The 22646-nt window shown below is 39.2% G+C and overlaps 1 protein-coding gene across 1 annotated transcript in view; it reads right to left on the bottom strand.

Annotated features, from left to right (window-relative positions):
- lonrf1l (LON peptidase N-terminal domain and ring finger 1, like) overlaps positions 1–22646 on the bottom strand; it is a 47206-nt gene that overhangs the window by 9919 nt on the left and 14641 nt on the right. The window contains exons 4-9 of the mRNA XM_048595634.1: positions 21938–22163; positions 21513–21606; positions 18373–18487; positions 14241–14362; positions 9511–9669; positions 4646–4808 (exon numbers count right to left, since the gene is read on the bottom strand). Coding sequence (XP_048451591.1) covers positions 4646–4808; positions 9511–9669; positions 14241–14362; positions 18373–18487; positions 21513–21606; positions 21938–22163 — 879 coding nt within the window. The remainder of the gene's footprint in view (positions 1–4645; positions 4809–9510; positions 9670–14240; positions 14363–18372; positions 18488–21512; positions 21607–21937; positions 22164–22646) is intronic.

The following is a 22646-nucleotide window of genomic DNA, read 5'->3' as shown; positions in this document are numbered from 1 at the left end:
ATATGTTTATCCAATGACCATTTAAATGCCCTTAAAGTGGGCGAGTCCACTATTTTTGCAGGCAGGGCATTCCACGCCCTTACTACTCTCTGAGTAAAGAACCTACCTCTGACATCTGTCTTATATCTATCACCCCTCAATTTAAAGCTATGTCCCCTCGTGCTAGCCATCACCATCCGAGGAAAAAGGCTCCCACTGTCCACCCTATCTAATCCTCTGATCATCTTGTATGTCTCTATCAAGTCACCTCTTAACCTTCTTCTCTCTAACGAAAACAGCCTCAAGACCCTCAGCCTTTCCTCATAAGACCTTCCCTCCATACCAGGCAACATCCTGGTAAATCTCCTCTGCACCCTTTCCAATGCTTCCACATCCTTCCTATAATGCGGTGACCAGAACTGTACGCAATACTCCAAGTGCGGCCGCACCAGAGTTTTGTACAGCTGCAACATGACCTCATGGCTCCGAAACTCAATCCCTCTACCAATAAAACCTAACATACTGTACGCCTTCTTAACAACGCTATCAACCTGGGTGGCAACTTTCAGTGATCTATGCACATGGACACCGAGATCTTTCTGCTCATCCACACTCCCAAGAATCTTACCATTAGCCCAGTACTCTGTATTCCTGTTACTCCTTCCAAAGTGAATCACCTCACACTTTTCCGCATTAAACTCCATTTGCCACCTCTCAGCCCAGCTCTGCAGCTTATCTATGTCCCTCTGTAACCTGCAACATCCTTCCGCACTATCCACAACTTCACCGACTTTGGTGTCATCCGCAAATTTACTAACCCATCCTTCTACGCCCTCATCCAGGTCATTTATAAAAATAACAAACAGCAGTGGCCCCAAAACAGATCCTTGAGGTACACCACTAGTAACTGAACTCCAGGATGAACATTTCCCATCAACCACCACCCTCTGTCCTCTTACAGCTAGCCAATTTCTGATCCAAACCGCTAAATCACCCTCAATCCCATGCCTCTGTATTTTCTGCAATAGCCTACCATGGGGAACCTTATCAAACGCTTTACTGAAATCCATATACACCACATCAACCGCTTTACCCTCATCCACCTGTTTGGTCACCTTCTCGAAGAACTCAATAAGGTTTGTGAGGCACGACCTAACCTTCACAAAACCGTGTTGACTATCCCTAATCAAATTATTCCTTTCTAGATTATTATAAATCCTATCTCTTATAATCCTTTCCAACACTTTACCCACAACCAAAGTAAGGCTCACTGGTCTATAATTACCAGGGTTGTCTCTACTCCCCTTCTTGAACAAGGGGACAACATTTGCTAGTCTCCAGTGCAAATTGGTATAAATACTTACAAGTGACTTTAATTTACATATAGATTGGACAAACAAAACAATGGTATCATGGAGGACAATTTCCTGGAGTGTGTACCGGATGGTTTTTTATACCAATACGTTGAGGAACCAACCAGAAAGCAGGCTATTTCGGACTGGGTACTATGCAATGAGAAAAGATTGTTGTGCAGGGTTCCATAAGGAAGGCTGATCATAATTGGTAGAATTCTTTATTAAGACGGACAGTGAAGTAGTCAAATCCAAAGCTGATTCTAAATAAAGGAAACTAGGAGGGTAATAAGGCTTGAATTGACAAAGATAGATTAGGGAAATTTACTAAAGGGGTTGACAGTGGATAGGCAATGATTTGATTTATTACTATCGCATGTATGGAGTTACAGTAAAAGTGTTGTCTTGCGTGCTTTACGGGCAGATTGTGCTATACAAGTGCATCAGGGTAACAGAACAGAGTGTGGCTAAAGGGTCCTGACCCGAAATGTCAACTTTCCTGCTCCTCTGATGCTACCTGGCCTTCTGTGCTCCTCCAGCTCCACACTGTGTTATCTCTGACTCCAGTATCTGCAGTTATCATCATCTCTGGGGAAGAAGCTATTTTTTTTTTCTTTATTCATGGGATAAAGGTGTCGCTGGCCAGGGAGCATTTATTGCCCATCTCTAATTGCCTAGACGGCAGTTAACAGTCAACCACATTGCTGTGGATCTGGAGTCATTTGTAGACCAGACTATGTAAGGACGGCAGTTTCCTTTCCTAAAAGGATATCAGTGAACCAGATGGGTTTTTCCAACAATGGATTCATGGTCATCATTGGATTCTTAATTCCAGATATCTATGGAATTTGAATTCCACCATCTGCCGTGGCAGGATTCGAACCTGGGTCCCCAGAACATAATCTGGGTCCAGCAATAATACCACTAGACCGTTGCTTCCACCTGGAATCAGTTTGTACATATTTACAAACGATTATGTCTTCTGCCCTATGAAAGGAAGATAGAAGAGGGTATAAAGAGGGTGGGAAGGGTCTTTGATTATGTTAGTTATTTTCCCAATGCAGTGAGAAGTATAAAGTCAATGGATGGGAGGTTAGTTCGTATGATGGACCGGGCTGTGTTCACGACTCTCTGTGGTTTCTTTCAGTCTTTGGAAGAGCAGTTGCCATACCACGCTGTGATACATCCAGATAGGGTGCTTTCTATGGTGCACCTATAAAAATTTGTAAGAGTCTTTAAATTGTGTATATTTAAATACTGTGTACATGGAAAACAACATTATTCATGCATGTCTGGCACAACACAGAAGAGGAAAGGTGGACCAATCATGGTTTACTAAAAAAAAATTAGGAATAGTGTTAGATCCAAAGAAGAGCCAGAAAAAGCAGCAAGCCTGAGGACTGGCAGCATTTTAGAATGTGGCAGAGGACAAAACATTTAGTCAAGAGGGAGAAAATAGGGTATGAATGTAAAATTGCAGGGAACAGAAACGGACTATAAATGCTTCTATAATAATGTATACAGAAACAAATTAGTAAAGATAAACGTAGACCCCTTACAATTACAAGCTAGGGAAATTACAGATGGGTAACAAGGAAATGGCACAAGAATATAAAGCATACTTTGGTTCAGTCTTCACAAAAGAGGGCACAAATAATCTCCCAGAAATGTTATAGAATCAAGGATCAAGTGAGAAGATGGAACTGAAGGAAATCAGTATTGGCAAGAAAATTATTCTGGGGAAATTAATGGGGTTAAAGGTTCACAGATCACCAGGGCCGCCTCATCTGCATCTCCAAGTACTAAAGGAGGCAGCCCTGGAAATACTGGATGCATTGGTGGTCAACTTCAAAAAATTCTATTCTCTGGAGCAGTTCCTACAGATTGGTGGGTATGAAATATAATCTCACTAATTAAAAAGGGAGGGAGAGAAAAACACAGAATTAAGACCAGTTAGTCTAACATCAGTACTGGGAAAATGCTACAGTCTATTATAAAACACGTGATAATAGAATATTTGTAAAGTATAACAAGATTGGGTAAAGCCAGCAAGGGTTTATAAAAGGCTAATTATGCTTAACAAATCTACTGGAGCTTTTTGAAGCTTTAACTAGTGCAGTTGACAAGGGATGTAGTGAATATGGATTTTCAAAAGGCTTGTAAAAAGGGCCCTCATAAGAGGTTAGTGGGCAAAGTAAAGCATCTGGGATAGGGGGTAATACATTGGCATGGATCATGAATTGGTTGACAGACAGGAAGCAGAGTGGAAATAAGTGGGCCTTTTTCCAAGTGGCAGGCAATTACTAGTGGGGTACTGCAAGGATCAGTGTTTGGATCCCAGCTATTCATGATATATATGACCTGGATGAGGGAAGCAAATGCAACATTATCAAATTTGCAGATAACTCATAATTAAGTGAAATTGAGAGTTGAAGGAGGATTTAAGGCGATTTACGCACGTTCAGCAAATGGGTAAACGCATAACAGCTAAATGCGAAATTATACATTTCGGTGTGAAAACAGAAAGGAATTGTGTTACTTAAATTGTGATATGTTGGCATGATGTACAAAAGGATCTGGGTGTCCTTGCTCAGCAGTCAATGAAAGTAGTCAGGCAATTGCAGCAAGCAGTTAGGAAGGCAAGTGATATATTGGCCTTCACTGAAAGGAGGTGAAGAGTTCAGAAATAGGGATGTCTTACTGCACTGATACAGAACTTTGGTTAGACTGTACCTGGAGCATTGCAGGCAGTTTTGCTCTCCATTTCTTAGAAAGAATACACATGCCAAACAGGGACTGCAGCAGAGATTCACTAGGCCTTTACCAGGGATGGGAGCACTGTCCTGCGAGAAGAAGTTGGTTTAACTGGACCTACATTCATTAAAGATCAGAAGGGATCTGACTGAAATGTGCAAAATTCTAAAATGGCTGGTTAAACTAGATACAGGGAAGACATTTTCCTTAGCTGAGGAATCTAGAACCAGGCATCAGTTTCAGGATACAGGGTTGACCATTTAGGACTAAGACAAGGAAAATTTTCTTCAAAGGCTAATGAACCTGTGGAATTCATTGCCACAGAAGGCTGTGGAGGCAAAGTCATTGAACATATTCAAGAAAGAGATAGATAAAGTTTTACATTTTAAAGGCAGGAAAACATTGGGATAGGGGATCAGTTATGATCTTGTTGAATGGAGCAGCCGGCTCAAAGGGCTGAATGATCTACTAGTGCTAACCGGTTGTGTGACCTGTCAACCGCCTGCATTCACTCCTTGCTGTAGTCTGTAATACTTTTAAGTGCTTCATATAACCCTTACCTTAACATCTTTCAAGTATTCAATATTGGCAATGTAATATCCATCTCTTTGTCCTCTTTCCAAAACCTTGAAACATTTTCCTCCAATAGTATCCACAATAGATCGTCCATCGGGAAGGAAGTGAGTGTTTCTTATATGCAGCATACAGCCATAATCTGTAAATCTGTAAATAGAGAGATCACATTCATTAAAACAAAGAATACAACTTTAGAAGAAGGACCTTTAAATATACTCCATTATTCAAACAAGATAATGGTTAATTATCCACAGCTACATCATCTTGCACTTGGAGGTACTCAACTACTCAATATCCAGTTTTGCGCTAGAAAATTCTGAAGGCTCAAACACATTCAGTGAAGAAATTTGTCCTGTCCCCTTTGTTCCAAGGCTCTGACCTAGTTGTAACCAGGGGAAATACTGTCCCCTATATCTACAACATAGAACATAACAGCGCAGTACAGGCCCTTCGGCCCTCGATGTTGCGCCGACCTGTGAAACCAATCTGAAGCCCATCTAACCTGAACTATTCCATTATCATCCATATGTTTATCCAATGACCATTTAAATGCCCTTAAAGTTGGTGAGTCAACTATTTTTGCAGGCAAGGCATTCCACGCCCTTACTACTCTCTGAGTAAAGAACCTACCTCTGATATCTGTCCTATATCTATCACCCCTCAATTTAAAGCTATGTCCCCTCGTGCTAGCCATCACCATCCAAGGAAAAAGGCTCCCACTGTCCACCCTATCTAATCCTCTGATCATCTTGTATGTCTCTATCAAGTCACCTCTTAACCTTCTTCTATCTTGTGAAGTCCATTAAGAATTGCATATTTTTAAAGATCACCACATTTTCCTTCCAAACGCTCAGAGAAATGTATCAAGTTTGAGAAATAGGACAAATCGACTTAAAACTGGGTACAAGACAATCTCATTATCAGTTTAGTGAATCATCTTTGCATTTTTTTCAAGGTAAATACATCTCTTTGGGGAAAGACAGCAGAACAGTAAACAGTTCTCCAGGTCTTGCCTAGGCAGCATACAACCATAGTGAGGTTTTAATCCAATTCCTTTGCAAAGGACTACTTGTCTCCTAATTGCTTGCAATGCCTATCTGCTTGTGGCTCTGGTTGTAATCCAGAAATTATCATCTTGTGAGATAGCAAAAGCTGCAGATGCTGGAGTCAGAGACAACACAGTATGGAGCTGGAGGGACACAACAGGCCAGACAGCATCAGAGCAGCAGGAAAGTTAACGTTTCGGGTCAGGACCCTTCTTCAGGATGGTATCATCTTGTGGTTCCATTTTTAAAAATGAACATATACCACGTCATCATAGGGGAGGCGATGGCCTAGTGGTTAATCCAGAGACCCAGATAATGTTCTGAGGACCTGGGTTCAAATCCTGATAGTGGAATTTGAATTCAACAGAAATCTGGAATTAAGAATCTAATGATGACCATGAATCCATTGTCGATTGTTGGAAAAACCCATCTGGTTCACTAATGTTCTTTAGGGAAGGAAACTGTCATCCTTACCTGGTCTGGCCTACATGTGACCCCCGACCCACAGCAATGTTGATGACTCTTAACTGCCCTCTGGGCAATTAGAGATGGGCAATAAATGCTGCCTAGCTAGCGACGCCCTCATCCTGTGAATGAACAAAAAAAACTCCACAAAAGAACTTCTTTCTCAGTTCTACTCATGTTGTTGGTACCTATATGAATAACAATTTAGATTCTTACACTCCCACGTTCTCCTCTATTGATGTCTTCTATCATGGTACAAGGTAGATACAATAGCCTCCAGTAGTCTTGCTCTTGGACGTAGGGAACTGCATCTATCCTTGCAACACCTGTCTTCCTTTTTACTGCACCCATTTGAGTGGATCCCTGCACCACTGTGCAATGAACAGTTTGCTGATCTATTTTACTCCAGACCATGTAAGCTGCATGATCGTCAAACTTTTGAATCACTGCAGGGCCTGAGACTCCTCTGCTACTAACATCTAAACAATGTTCAATCTAAGCTGCACAGCCACCACTAGGAGGTTCCCACACACCACTGCAATGGCACCCACATGGAGAAATTTCTGTCATGCAAACATCAGAGATCCATGGAAAAATACAGGAAAATGTTCTTTATGGGGGCCCATAGCTTTGTCACTCTCAGTCATGCCCTGTTGTTCCTGACCACAGATCAAAGTACCTACCTTAGGGTGCAACTGCCTCCTGCAAGGAGTCCAAAGCTCAGATGCCAGCACATCGACTCTGAATTCAAGTTCTTCAAGCTGCAGACATTTACTGCATGGGTGGTTGCCGTGGATTACATTGATATCAATTCGTTTCCAAATTCTAAAGCTATATCTTTGTAGTTCATTTAACAAATCAGGTTTCAAATTTAGAAATATCACTTCAACGTTCTATATTGTTAAATCACTTTAACTGAGTTACGTATTAGCTAACTTAACATACTAACATACAAAATTTCAGAAGACGACCACTCAGGCTGTCAAGCTCCACCATCAATTAACATTGTTGCTGATCAGTGTGTGTTTAAAATTCCACATTCTCACCTACCCACGATAACCTTAATAGCAATGACCTTGATCTGCCAACTTCTGAGACAGAGAGAGAATTCCAAAGTCACACAACTCTCTGGAAAGAAAGTAATTCTCAGCTCTGTAGTAAAAGGGTAACCCTTTGATTTTTAAACAGTGCCCAAAAATCACCCTTCATCCTTCTAAACTGCAGTGGAAACAAGGCCATACTGTGAAACCTGCTTTCATAAGACAATCCACTCATTTCAGCTATTAACTGTAAAGCCTCCTCTGAACCACTTCCAACTCACATCCTTCCTTAAAAAACGAGAGCAAAATTGCACGCTATTCAAGATGAGGCCTGACCAATGGTTATATAACTGAAGGATAATATCTTTTTTTTTGTTAAATTCCTCTTATAATGAAGCACAGCATTCCATTAGCTTTTTCTGACTCAATGCTGGACCTGCACACCAAAACAGATTCATGTACAAGAATCCTGCTGCACCTTGGATTTCAACAGTCATTCCCTGTTTAAGTAATGTCATTATTTCATTCTTCCTGCTAAAATAAACAACTTTACATTTGTCCATGTTGCTTCATCTACCAGATTTTAACCACGCACTTAACTAATCTATATCCAAATGCAACCTCATTATCAATTTCACAACACAGTTTCCTACACGTCTTGGTGTTGGTTTCAAATTTAACTGCACGCCTTTGCTCTCCCTCATTTAAGTTATTGACATAAGTTGTAAAAAGTTGAGGCCCCAGCACAGACACCTGCAGGACTCTATCTCTGCTAAAGACCTATTTATGCATACTATTTGCTGCCAGCCAATAGTCAATCATTGCTAATATGTTTCGCCTATTATTTTCTGCAATAGCATTTGATAAGGTACCTTATCAAATACAATTCTCTAATTCTAAGAACAATACTTATTTCGTTTATTTATTGCACTTCACTCCTTGAAAAAAGTCTAATAAATTTGTTAAATGTAATTTCCCCTTCGTGAAACGTGCTGACTCTTCCAGGTTATATTGGAGATTGTATTGACTGTCCAGCATCACACTCTTTAAATGCTTCTAGCACCTACTGCATGAAAAATGTTAAGCTAAGTCACCTTTAGTCTCCTGCTTACTGCCTCTCCCTTACTGAGTAGAGGGATTATGTGTGTTACTTTTCTAGTCTGATGGAGCCTTTACTGAATCCAGTGAAAAAACACTTTGGAAAATTAATGGATCTACATCATTAGCAACTTCATTTAAGGCCCTTGGATGGAAGTCTACCTGGACCTGGAGACTTGCCAGCTCTATCAGTTTGCATAGCATCTCTTCCCTCATGAATGTAATTTATCAAATTCCCCTTACCCTTCCTCTGGCTGATTTACAACTGCTATTGGAACGTTTCTATATCCTCTATCATGAAGACAGAAGCAAAATATTTTATCATTCTGTCTGCCACTTCCTTATTATCTACTATTAACTTCCCATTCTCACTTTCTAGAGTACTAACACTCACTTTACGTATTCATTTCCTTCTTAAGTACCTGTAGAAAATCTTGCTATCATGCTGTTGTTTCTTCAACCTCATTAACCTTTTAATAAATCGGTGTTGTTCTTTATACTCTGACCAATTATCTGACCTACCATGCATCTTTGTATGGTTGCACTTTTCCTCAGTTTTGATGTTTTCCTTAACTTCTTAACTCACGTTTACTGGCTCCATCCCCGGCTCCTCGACCTGTCTGTTTCCTCTCCACCTATCTTCTCCTCTATCCATCTTCTATCCGCCTCCGCCTCTCTCCCTATTTATTTCAGAACCCCCTTCCCCTCCCCCATTTCTGATGAAGGGTCTAGGCCCGAAACGTCAGCCTTTCTGCTCCTATGATGCTGCTTGGCCTGCTGTGTTCATCCAGCTCTGCACCTTGTTGACTAGAATAGACTATGTTCACTAAAGTATTTTAAGGTGTGTGACATTCTTTGCTGAAGTACATTATTTTTTAAATGATCACGCCCTGGAATGCATGCTTGTTTTTCTCAATTCAGAAATGTCCAGTTACAGTTATAACAGTATTTAATTTGCACAGTGAAAATTTGTGACAATACTAGCTCCTTCTCCAGATAAGCCTTTTTATTTCAGGTTTGCCTATATAATTCTAAAAAATTAAAACTAAAATGAGTGCCATTCCACTCCAACATGCACAACATTATGCTTTAAGCTTCAATTACATTGTTGGCTGGTATTTTGACTTAAGAGCCCTACAGCAAGGGCTAATTGGAAAAAAAAACTTGAAAACACTAGTGATAAACTGGTTTACAACATACCCATTATGTGGGTCACTGATGCACATTCCAAATTGTTTTGTACCAGTCTCAATGCATCTTCGAATCATAAGCCTATACCGTGGCTCAAAAATATGAAGAGGACAAGGCACAGTAGGATATGCCATAGTGCACACAAAAATGGGAACATTTTTCGTCAAACTGAAAAAGAAAAAGAAGTAAGACTTAATATTTCATAATGTCTTAAATATTTTCAGATCCTTTATTCAAAAGCTATTTTCTCCATGAAAGAATTTGATATTGCCATTCCACTATAATCATGCGAGAGAACGTTAAAAATATCTAAAAATCAAAAACAGGCAAACTCTACGAATAAACATTACAGGATCCTTATTTTCTGACAAAATTGAATACAAATGAACATCAGTACTAAAGTACACTTTCATGTTTTCTCTGCTTCTAAAAGAAAACTGATTAACAGTGAAACCTTAATAGACACTTGCATTTCAGATTTGTTTACAAAGATATCAGTTATGTCTGGATTTTCCATGGAAAGAAATGCAATTAGATTAGTCACAGAGATATGCAGCATAGAAACAGACACTTTTGTCCAACTCGTCCATGCTGACCAGATATCCTAAAGTAATCTAGTCCCATTTGCCAACATTTGGCCTATACCCTCTAAACTCTTCCTATTCATATACCCATCAAGGTGCCTTTTAAAATGTCGTAATTGTACCAGCCTCCACCACTTTCTCTGGCAGCTCATTCCATACAAACACCTGCATGAAAATGTTGCCCCTTAATTCCTTTTTAAATCTTTCACCTCTCACCCAAAAACCTATGCCCTCTAGTTTTGGACTCCGCTATCTTGGGTAAAATAGCTTGGCTATTCACCCTATCCATGCCCCTCATGATTTTATAAACTTCTGAGGTCATCCCTCAGCCTCCATGCTGCAGAGAAAATAGCCCCAGCCTCTCCCTATGGCTTAAACCCTCCAACCCTGGCAACATCCTTGCAGATCTTTTCTGTAATCTTTCAATTTTCACAACATCCTTCCTATAGCAGGGAGACCAGAATTGAATGCATGGAACGTCTTCAACAATATTATAGAAGAACCTCCTGAGAACAATCAGGATCTGCAAGGACACCAATTATAGAACTAAATTCCTTATTTCAAATATAAGAAGCACTGCACAATTTTAAGTCACATAAATCACATCTGTTGTACAAAATACAAGGCTAATAACACTATGCACCAAAAGATTACCATACCTGTGCAAGTAAATTACTAAAATTTAAGATGATCCCTTACTAAACCTACATTGTCATTGGTAATTGTAAACAGTCATTGTTCATGACATTTGTTTCAAATACTGCATCATATACATTCCAATGACTTTAGAATGAAAATATTAAATAAGAGCTGAAAGAATAGTGTTAAAAATTCTAACCTTTAATTATTAATGAGAATAAGGTACTATAAAGTTGAACATTTATCCCTTAGATAACAGTGCTAAGAAATAACCAAGCCTAATGGCACCTACTTTAGTTCAGTGGTAGCACCCTTGTAGCTGTGAGAGAAGGGCATGGGTCGAGGTCCTGCTCCAGATATTTAAGCTCAAAATTTAGGCAGAAACTCCAGTATCAGGAGACTGCTACATTCACTCATGGCACAAGGCTGAAGGCCAATGGAGATCTCCCCGTGTCCTAGACAATATGTTTCCTCCAACCACCAGCACTAAAACAGATCATCTGGTCATTACCACATTGCTGCTTTTAGGACCCTGCTTCCATAATTCTAGCACTGACTATGATAAAATGCACAACAGAAGTAAACCATTCAGCCTATCAAATCTGCTCCAACTTTCAATGAAATCATATTCTATCTGAATCGTCGCAGCACTTTCACCCTTTTCCATTAACTGAAAATCTGTTCATCTCAACTTTAAATATACTTAACATGACAACTTCTATGGTTAGCAGTGGTAAAGAATTCGACTGATTCAGTGTCCTCAGAAAGATTGTTCCTCCTCATCTATTAATGAGTAATTCCTTACTCAGCGTATGCTCTTTTGTCCAGGACAAGGGGAAACAACTGCTCACATCTACCCTGTCAAACTCCCTAAGAATCTAAAATTTAAAAAAACAGCAAATGCTAGGCAAATTCAGCAGGTCTGGCAGCATCTGTGGAGAGAAAGCAGAGTTAACGTTTTGGGTCCAGTAACCCTTGTTGAGGTAATAGTGGATGGCCAAGAATCTAGCAAGGGTGAAGAACTTAAAGGAATCAATATATGAAATATTACTAAATAAAGTAATGAATCCAAACTGTGACAGATTTCTTGCACCAAATATCCTGCAGCATAAGACTTCAAAATGTGGAGTTCCACAAAAAAGATAAATTGGTTTTGATCTGCCAGAATCCCCTAGTTTGTCAAACAGTTTGCAAAAGATTACAAGGTAACAAACATATTTTGCTAAACATGGAGCTGGACAAACACAGCAAGTCAGACAGCATCAGAGGAGCAGGAAAGTCAACGTTTCAGGCCAAAACCCTTCGACTGCCTAATCTTGACTTTCCTGCTCCTCTGATGCTGTCTGACTTGCTGCGTTTGTTCAGCTCCACATTTATTGACTCTGGCCTCCAGCATCTGCAGTCCTTACTGTCTCCGAAACCTATATTGTTTTTTGAGACAGGGGCAGAAGAAGTAGGTCAATTATCTTAATAGTAGTAGGAAAAATGGATTTTTGAAAGAGAATTGGCAGATTTGCAGATACTACTAGTACAACAGAAAGGAGAAAACTAGGTGATGTAGTGCAGTTGGATATTAAAAAAGCACTGGATGAAGAGGCGATTCAGAGGTTATACAAAAATAGTACTCAAGATTGTGAATAAATATGATGGGCCAATGGGCTGAGGAGTAGCAGATGGCATTTAATTTAGATAAATGCAAGGTGCTGCACTTTGGAAAGGCAAATCAAGGCAGGACTTATACACTTAATGGTAAGGTCCAGGGGAGTGTTACTGAACAAAGAGACCTTGGAGCGCAAATTCATAGCTCCCTGAAAGTGGAGTCCCAGGTATACAGGACAGTGAAGAGGCCATTTGGTATGCTTGCCTTTATTGGTCGGTGCATTGAGTATAGGATTTGGGAGATCATGTTGCGGCTGTACAGGACATTGGTTTGGCCACTTTTAGAATACTGCATGCAATTCTGGTCTCCCTGCTATAGGAAAGATGTTGTGAAACTTGAAAGGGTTCAGATTTACAAGCATGTTGCCAGGATTGGAGGATTTGAGCTACAGGGAGAAGTGGAATAGACTGGGGCTATTTTCCCTGGAGCGTTGGAGGCTGTGGGGTGACCTTAGGAGATGTTTATAAAATCATGAGGGGCATGGATACAGTAAATAGACAAGGTCTTTTCCCTGGGATGGGGTTCAAAACTAGAGGGTATAAATTTAAGGTGAGAGGAGAAAGATTTAAAAGGGACTTAAGTGGCAACTTTTTCACACAGAGGGTGGTGTGTGTATGGAATGAGTTGCCAGAAGAAATGGAGGAGGCTGGTACAATTACAACATTTAAAAGGCATCTAGACAAGTGTATGAATAGGAAGAGTTTAGAGGGATATGGGCCAAATGCTGGCAAATGGGACTAGGATAATTCAGCATGGATGAGATAGACCGAAGGGTCTGTTCCCATGCTGTATATCTCTATGACTCTAATATACTGTACTAACAACAACCGAGAATTCATTAACAGACAGAAAACACTAGGAATAAATAGGACATTGCTGAATTGGAAGGTTGTAATTTGTAAAAATCAAAATGTCCATCAGATATGCCTCAGTAACTTAGAAACATACAAACTACTTAAATGAGAATACTGACAACAACATATCCAAGTTCGTTAACAATACAAAGTTAGATGGGAATGCTAGTAATGAGGAGGATGAAAAGAAGTTAAAGTATATAGACAAGTTTGGGTGAGTGGGGCGAGAGTATAAATACAGACTAAGCCTATAACTCCCTAATCTCAGAAGAATGGGGATGATCATATGGGTTTTTTTTTTTAATAAAAAGGTTACTTACAGGATAGATGATGAAAAAATACTTCTATGGTTGTGGAATCTAGGACACAGGGAACAGTTTCAAAAACAAACAAAAGAAAGAGTTGATAATTCAGGACCAACAGTAGAGGAGAGTATTCAAATAGTTATGCATCTTTGGCATTCTTTACCCAAGAGAACTGATGATGATCTGTCAACGGTCAACTACTGAATTAAATATACTTGGTTTTTGGATACTAAGGAAGTTAAAGGCTACAGGAATAGTGCATTAAACTAAAGTTGAGATTGATCAGCCATGTTTGTAATGGCACAGCAAACAAGAAGTTATATGGCCTACTTGGCTCTTAATTCTTAGGCCACCATTTCCCAATAATTCCCTACCTATATTTGTTTTGCTTCATTGGTGAGAAATGTGTCAAGAGCAATTTTTTAAAAAATTGACCAAGAACAAGTCATCGCATCTTCCCACTTTCAACTGGTTTTTGGATATTCAAAAATCTATGATAATGACACCAATAGTAATAATTCACTGATTTCTTTGCAAATTTTTACTCTTAATTGATTTTACAAATATATACTGCAGTTCACAATATATGTAGTAACAATGATCCTTTGCTATCCTTAGCTCAATCCATGCTCAATGGGATTGTTTTTTGTTCCAAATCTCATCTCTAGCACTATGACATTTTTGATTAATAACTTACTTTGAAAGTTCTGCAGTTTCTTCATTATGAATCCTTTGTCTTTCACATTGTTCTTCAGAAAGATACCTTGCAATTACTTCTTCCAATAAATAGGTGACAGCATATTTCCTATTTTCAAGATACTGAAGAGGAAATAACTTTTTAAAATACTTGGCTTTTTATTTCATGCATCCCTATCATGAAGGCAAACATGTCAAGAACCAAAAGAGTACTCGGTTTAGATTGCTCTGTAGCTACACTACAAGTGCTAGGCCTTGTGACGGACAGGGTTGAAGAGAGGAGCAAGGAGAGGGAGAAAGGATGAAGAGAGGATGGGTAAGTAATCAAATTGATTTTGCAGTGTATAAAGGGAGAAAATTTCATTTGCCATTTTGAAAATACATTTCATATTGTAGTTACAATACTGGTGGCAATTGTGGTAATATTACTAAACTATTTATTCAGAGGCATAGATTTATGCCTGGAGACAATTACAGCTGGGTGAATTTCAATTCAATTATCTGGAAAAACTAGAAGGAAATGTGAGTCTCATTATTCATGACGTGTGAGACAAAGATTCACAGTATATTAATGTCTGAAACTTGGCATCTAAGTGAGGTATTCTGCTCAGTCTTGTTGATTTCTTTCTTCCATTTTAAGGATGAAACCTTGTGCACCAAGTGGAGGAAACCACTAACTGCCACTCAAAATTCTCCACAGTTCCCAAGAATATTAGTTTTGCTGATTAAGCATTATGCTTGTTATTCTGCAATTTCCCAATGTTTAGCCAACAGGATTCCCCACGAACCCAAAAGGGCAAAACTGAATGCAGCAGCTGTTATAACCATAGACAGTAACTTTTTTTTACAACTGGGAAAAGGATACTGCCACTCAGACCAGTACCTTCTTACAAAAAGAATCTAGTACACGGAACACAGTAGCACAATTCCTATCAAGTGCTCTGGAGTTGTATTATTGTGATGCTAATATAGATTATCAATTTGACAAATTTGCCAGAGCTTCTTCAGAGATAGTAAGACTGCCAATGCTGGAGCTTCTTCCTTTCTTGACTTACTAAAGAGCAATTAACATTTAATAAAAATGTAACTACACTTCCTCCACGATAACACTCAACACTGGAGCCCCCCAAGGATGCGTCCTCAGCTCCCTATATACCCACTACTGTGTTGCCAAATTCCATACAAATGCCATCAACAAGTTTGCTGATGACACTACTGTGGTAGCACAGATTTCTAACAACGAGTCAGAATACAGAAAGGGGATAGAGGGCTTGGTAACATGGTGCAATGAGAACAAGCCCTCTCTCAATGTTGGCAAAACTAAAGAACTGATTATTGACTTCAGAAAAAAAGGAGAACATACTCCCATCCACATCAACCAAGCAGAGGTTGGGAGGCTGGACAGCATCAAGTTCCTAGGAGTGACGATAACCAACAACCTGTCCTGGTCTTCCTATATAGATGCAACGATGCAACGGTCAAAAAGACACAACAACACTCTTCTTCCTCAGGTGGTTCAGCAAATTTGGAATGACCCTCACTGACTTTTACAAATGCACCATTGAAAGTATACTGTCCTGGTGTGCAACAGCTGGTATGGCAACTGCTCTGCCCAGGACCGTAAGAAACCACGAAGGTTCTGTGCACAATCCAGACCATCACGGAAGCCAACTATCTATCCATGGACCCCATTTAAATGGCTCGTTGCTGCGGAAAGGCTGCTGACATCAAAGAACCATCACACCCCACTAATGCTCTCCTACAACCTCTTCCCTCAGGCATAAGATACAGAAGCTTGAACACAGGCACCAGCAGGCTCAGGAACAACTTCCTCCTGGCTGTTATTAGACTGATGAATGGACTCTCTAATTTCAAATAATGCTGATCTTGCCTAGCACATAACCTGTATGCTGCTAAGTTTTGTTTTCCACCCTATGATCCTTGCTTACTGTAGGGGTCACTTGTACCTGGCCATGTAAGGTGGCTTGTACCTGAACACACTAAGCTGCTCATACCAGCTTACAAGATGGCAGACAGAAGCTAAGCAAAACTAAGCAGCCTGCTCACACAGTGAAATACAATGGTACCTCTGAAGAGAATTGCTAGAAGGTCAACAAAAAAACACTATGTTCCCATCTCAGACAGTTCTGATAAAAGGATGCCTTTGGACAAATAAATGACCAATTCCAGCTTTATTAATGAAGGGGTGATTGTCCCAGTAAATGAATAATGTCAGGTGCTAGGTTAGGTCCTCAAGCAGCTGCAAGGATAACAGCTAAAGCTATTTCATAGTAAATAGTTGCCTCTTTGAAGCTACCAGCAATATTAAATATTTCTAGCTAAAGATGCTCTAATCATAGAAGTTGGTTTCAATATGTAACCAGGATATAATACAAGCCTTAAAAAAACATTTAAGCTTAGATGTAAACATTAATTAGCCTTAGAAGACACCATCTCTTATGCCCTGAACAAGATAGATTGATCACAACCCATAAATTACAAAATGCTGACAGTAGCAGTAGTTGTATAATGTTACACTTATAATTTATAACAGAAATTAACCTTATAGCAATTAGTTAAAACTGACTTTTTATTTTTACATTATGTAATTAGGACAATGGGAAAATAAAGAGAAACTGAATGTGATAAAAGACAGCACCAAAACACAATGGGTAATATAATTTGAGCTGTTCTTACAGATAAACAAGCCTGAGAAAGATCCAGAAAAGGAATATAGCCATTAAACGTTTGGAATGTGAATGAATAGGATGCTTGGAGATCCTAAAGGTCTACAGATTACAATGTCTGGCTAATACCATAAGATCATGGGAACCTGGGGCCATCACTGATTAGGTGTCCCACAGAATAAAGGGGAAGGACGATGACTACATTGTATTTGATTACTGTAACACAAAATGCATAAAGTGGTGTATTTCTTTGTAAAAGTAGAGTGTGTGTCATTGATCTATCTTCTGAAACCAGATTCGGGGAAGATCCTTTGGCCCTCTCCTTGTGTAAACCAGCTTCTGCTTAAATAAATATCTTCCATTTGCCTGAATCCTGCCTGCCTCCTGAGTCTGCATCCTGAGTCGGGAAAAGTGCTCCTACACATCTCCCTGTACTGCTCATAAACAAAGCTTGTCACTGTACTTAGATACATGTGACAATAAAAACCAAATCAAATCAAATCAAATCAAAGAGAGAACTACAGTTAGCAAACTGGTCTATTTATGACATGGACAACAACTAGCTTTTCACCAGCTAAAAAAGAATGTCACGAAAAGGCTACTATAGACAGATCCCACGTGAAACAACTGAGCAGATTCAAGTCAGCTCTTAATGGTTTACAAGTACACAATGCAAAAATACCACTTTCATAAAGGGGCTGGGATCAGGAACAAAATACGTACTGACGAAGTTACAAAATAAGGGGCACACATTTAAAACAGTGATGTGAATAAATTTTTCCCAGATAGTACTGAATGTCTGGAATTCTCAATTCTAATGTGTTATGGAAGATAGATCACTGAAAGTACTTAAAAGAGGAGGTAGATAGATCTTTGAAATAGAGGGGTTCAGGGCTCTTAAGTGGAGGGTCAAAAAGGCAGTTGAGACCTGGGACAGAACTGCCATGATCTTATTCACTGACCTACTCCTCCTGCTTTGCCTTGCGATGAAGATTTACTGACAGCTAGTCCTGATCTAGAAACACTAGATTCCATCTTACATGAGAATTTGTACACTTGAAGGGCACAAAGAAGTTAAAAGTTTTAATAACATTACTTCCAGTTTTGCTGACATCATGACAGTGTAGACCAGACCAGACCAAACCAAACTGCTTCAGAGTTTGACCTTCCAAATCATTTAATGGAGAAAACAAAAACTATTAAACAAAGCTTAAAACTATGAGCCTTCTACTGTCATGAAAGGTTTAAAATAATTACCAGATCATCAAGTGGATACAAATTGGCGAAACTTAATTAAGAATAATAGAATATAGAATATTATTATAATAATAGCCAAACATTTTATGTCACAATTGTGTGCACTTAAGTTTTTAATGGAATTCTTCTGCAAATGACAAAAAGTTACATTATAAAACAATAAGACAATGAGCATGGTCTGCAACCTACTTCTTTGAGGCTGTCTTTACAAAGTGGACATAGTGGACTATGGTCCAAACTTCGTTCCAAACAACATTTACAGAAGGTGTGGCCACAAGGTGTAGTGATAGGCTCCAGGAACAATCTGAAAAAAAATGTCCTAAATTCAGAAAATTATAATATTGCAGTTGCCCCCATGTTTATATAAGTAAACATACCAAAAACTATGGGTACTCACTGAAATATCAACACATAAAAAGTTAGAAATTGTTACATGTTGCAAATCAACAGGATGAGAAAAGAAAGACTTTAAGAAATAAAAAATGTGAAAAGTTAAAAGAGAACAAAAGATATTTCAAGCAATTGTAGTCAAAATTGAGTGTTATATTTGAAAACATGAAAAGCATTCAAAACAACACTGAATATTTGGCAAGTATGAAGAATTGATACAGCTGAAATCCACAGGGCTCAAACAGTCACAAAAGGATTACATCATAGCCACAGAATACAAGGATGTGTTAGGTCGCATTAAGATGACTCCATATTCATGGAATGGAATAACGGAAATGCAATTATTCTGAGAACTGCACATCCAACAGTGAAACAGAGGAAGAGATTTTCAAAATATTCAGCGACGCGTAGCAGGTCAACAATATTGGACACTTTACCAATTTCAGTCTGACTTGACAATGTGTGTTTTTTTTAAATCCATCACATGACATGGGTGTTGACTAGCATTTACTGCCCATACCTAATTGCCCAGAGGGCAGTTAAAAGTCAACCACATTGCTGTGGATCCAAAGTTACATGTAGGCCAGACGAGGTAAGGACTGCAATTACCTTTCCTAAAGGACATCAGTGAACCAGATGGGTTATTCTGACATCAACAAAGGATTACTGGCCGTCATTAGACTCTTAATTCTAATTTTTTTTAGATTGAATTCAAATTCCATGATATGCCGTAGCAATATTCGAACCCGGGTCCCCAGAACATTAACCTCGTCTCTGGATTAACAGACCAGCAATAATACCCCTAGGACATTAACCACTAGGAAGACAAAGTTAGAAATGCCTAATAGTATCATCTAGAAATCTTTCTCCATAGAATCTCTACAGTATGGAAACAGGCCATTTGGCCCAACAAGCCCACAACAACCCTCTGAAGAGCATCCCACCCAGAACCATCCCCCTAACCCTACATTTCCCATGGCTAACGCACCTAACCTACACATTGCTGAACAATATGGACAATTTAGCAAAGCCAATCCACCTAACTTGCACATCTTTGGACTGTGGGAGTAAATCTGAGCACCCGGCGGAAACTCACGCAGACATAGGGAGAACGCGCAAACTCCATACAGACATTCGTCCAAGGGTGGAATCAAACCCGGGTCCCTGGCACTGAGAGGCAGCAGTGCTAACCACTGAGCCACCATAGAGACAGTCAGGACTGCAAATGCTGGAAGCCAGAGTCAATAGATGTGGAGCTGGAAAGCACAGCAGGTCTGACAGCATCCGAGGAGCAGGAAAGTCAACGTTTTGTGTCCTGGCAAAAGGTTATGGTCCAAAACGTTGACTTTCCTGCTCCTCGGATGTTGTCTGACCTGCTGTGCTTTTCCAGCTCCACATCTACTGACACCGAGTCACCTTGTTCGACTCGATTCTAGTCCAACAAAACACTCTTGTAGCTCTGTGAAATGGAGACAAATAATTGACATGAAGTTTAGAGAATATTCACACAAGTTTTTTTTTATATGCATTGAAGTGATGTTGACTTTGCTGATTGAGCAATAAATGCTGGCCCATCGCTGGTTGCCCTCAAGAAGGTAATGAGCTGCCTTCTTGAACCGCGGCAATCCATTTGGTAGAAATATATCCAGAATGTTGTTAGGGAGAAAGCTACAGGACTTTGACCTAGTGACCACTAAAGGAAGGATAATATACTTTCAAGTGAGGAAAGTGAGTGGCCTGGAGTGGAACTTGCAGGCGGTGGCCTTCTCTTGTATGCACCGTCCTTGACATTCTAAGATGGTAGTTGCCATGGGTTTAGAATGAGCTGTTTAAGTAGCCTTGGTGAATTGTTGTAGTGAATTTTGTAAATAGTATACTCTGCTGGATATGACTGTGGTGCCAATTATGAGTGCTGCTTTGTCCCGAGTGGTGATCTTGTACTGAAAGGAAGATCTAGGTAAAGCAGCTGAAGATGGTTGGCTCTACGACACCATCCTGAGGAACACCTGGAGAGATGTGAAATAAATACTGGAGAACCTCAGTTAGTCTAGCAGTATCTTTCGAGAGAAACAGTTAGCGCTTCAAGTCCAAAATTATTTTTCTTCAGAACTGAACTATGTTCTTTATGCTGATGACAAAGCACAATGAGAATCAAGTGGAATAGTCAGACATGGTGCCCAAAGCAAATGACAAAGGAAGTATTAGTGGTAGGACAGGAAAGATGTCTTGGAGCTGAGATGAGTGGCCTTCAAAAACCACAACCATCTTCCTTTGTGTTAGGTATGACTCCGACCAGTGAATTGCTAGTCCAGCAACAATACCACTACACCAAAGAAGCCTTGCAAAAAGCAAAGCTGCTGGACTGGAAAATAGCAAAGTTCAGAGAGATAAGAAACGGCTTGGTCCAAATTAACAAAATAAAAAGTTAGTCAATGGGTTGACCAAGCAGCAATAAGGATCTTCAATCAGAGATAAATAGAGCACAGAAAATACAATTTAAAGGAAAAGTATGCCAAGAATATGCAGCTTAAATTAGTAATATAAAAAAAATCCAATAGCGAAGTGATAATGTAGATTTGAGGGGCTAGGAGGGAATTTGATAAAGGCTGGCAAACAAAAAAACAAATGCAAGAGTAAGGGCATCTTTTAAAAAGAAAAGGTGTGTCAAAATATGAAACAGTTTTAAACTAAAATAAGTAGTACAAACCCTCTTAAAATTGCAATGCAGAAAAACTGCCTCATCAAATCAGACCGGGAATAAAGCATTATTTTAAAATAGTTTTAGTCTTGTTTTTACTTAATAAAGCTCTCTCTTTTTGGTCATGATGCAGGAGCTGAAAATTTAGAATTATTGTGGCAAGACAGATCTCTCATGAGGTGCTGCAGTCTAAAGGTTAATTTTAATATATATTTGTCATTCCAACAAAATATTTTCTTACCTCATACAAAGAGAACACTCAAAATCTGCTGCATCTACTAGATCCTTAGTTAATGTTCTCTCAAAATGCAGTGCATGGAATGGTTGTTCAGTATCTGAATAAAAGCACACTTCAAGTAAGAAAAGTTAAGAATGAAACGATCATTCACAACTAAATATTCTCAATTGAGTCACAGGAATGGATTATTTTCACGACTTAAGAGGGCATTTTTGACAATATAAAGTGGTTTGCAAAGCTATTTAAATCCATTGTCTCTTATAAACATTCAAGTTTTCCCTTCAAGGGAAATGGTAGTGGAGGTATTGGTGGTTTATAAATTAGTTTTACTTGTTTCCTTAAATAATTGAGCTTCAGGCCTAGAGTTACCAAATATATCTTAAAGTGGTGATATGAACTTGAATTACAAAGTTGAATCAATAACTGACCCCACTTTTGGCATTTACTCTTTGTATCGCCAGTTTCCTTTGTTTCTTGATCGCTGAAAGGCAACTTTCTTTTCAGTCGAACTGCCTTTTCTTGGCATGTAAGCAGTGGGGCTGAAGAAACCCTTTTGAAACCAACAAGGTTTTCCACCCTATGTAATAACTGAACAGATCGAGTCCAACTCAGACACGCTGACTCTCCCTCTGAATTTTTTGGCATACTTGACATCTGCTGATTCATAACAAAAATTTATTAGTACAAAAAATGCTAAAACATTCAACATCTCTCAAAACAACTGATATCAGTAAAAATGCATCAAAACTTAAATCTCTTTCAATCACATCCAATTGTGAAAACTGATCACAGTAATCTCATGGGCAGCATATATTAAGTATTACACAAGTATTTACTGTAAGTCAGAAACAATGAAAAAGAAATTAGCTTTGTAGTTATCTAATTCACTCAACAGCATAAAAATTCTTGGATACCATTATATTAAATTAGATTTTATACTGCGGTTGGTTCGCTCACTGAGCTGGTTCATTAGTTTGCAGACGTTTCATTACCCTGCTGGGTAACATCATCAGTGCAGCCTCCGATGAAGCGCTGTTGGGTTTTTCCGTCTGGTATTTAAACTCTGGGGTCGGTTGGATTTGATTACCTCATTTCCGGTTTTCCTTCACAGTGGTGTATATATAGGATCTAATTCTA

The sequence above is a fragment of the Rhincodon typus genome, chromosome 1 (genome assembly GCF_021869965.1).
Source record: "Rhincodon typus isolate 14 chromosome 1, sRhiTyp1.1, whole genome shotgun sequence".
In the NCBI taxonomy this organism is placed as follows: Eukaryota; Metazoa; Chordata; class Chondrichthyes; order Orectolobiformes; family Rhincodontidae; genus Rhincodon; species Rhincodon typus.
The sequence above is the reverse complement of the archived record's forward strand: the minus strand, read 5'-3'. Positions and strand labels throughout refer to the sequence as shown.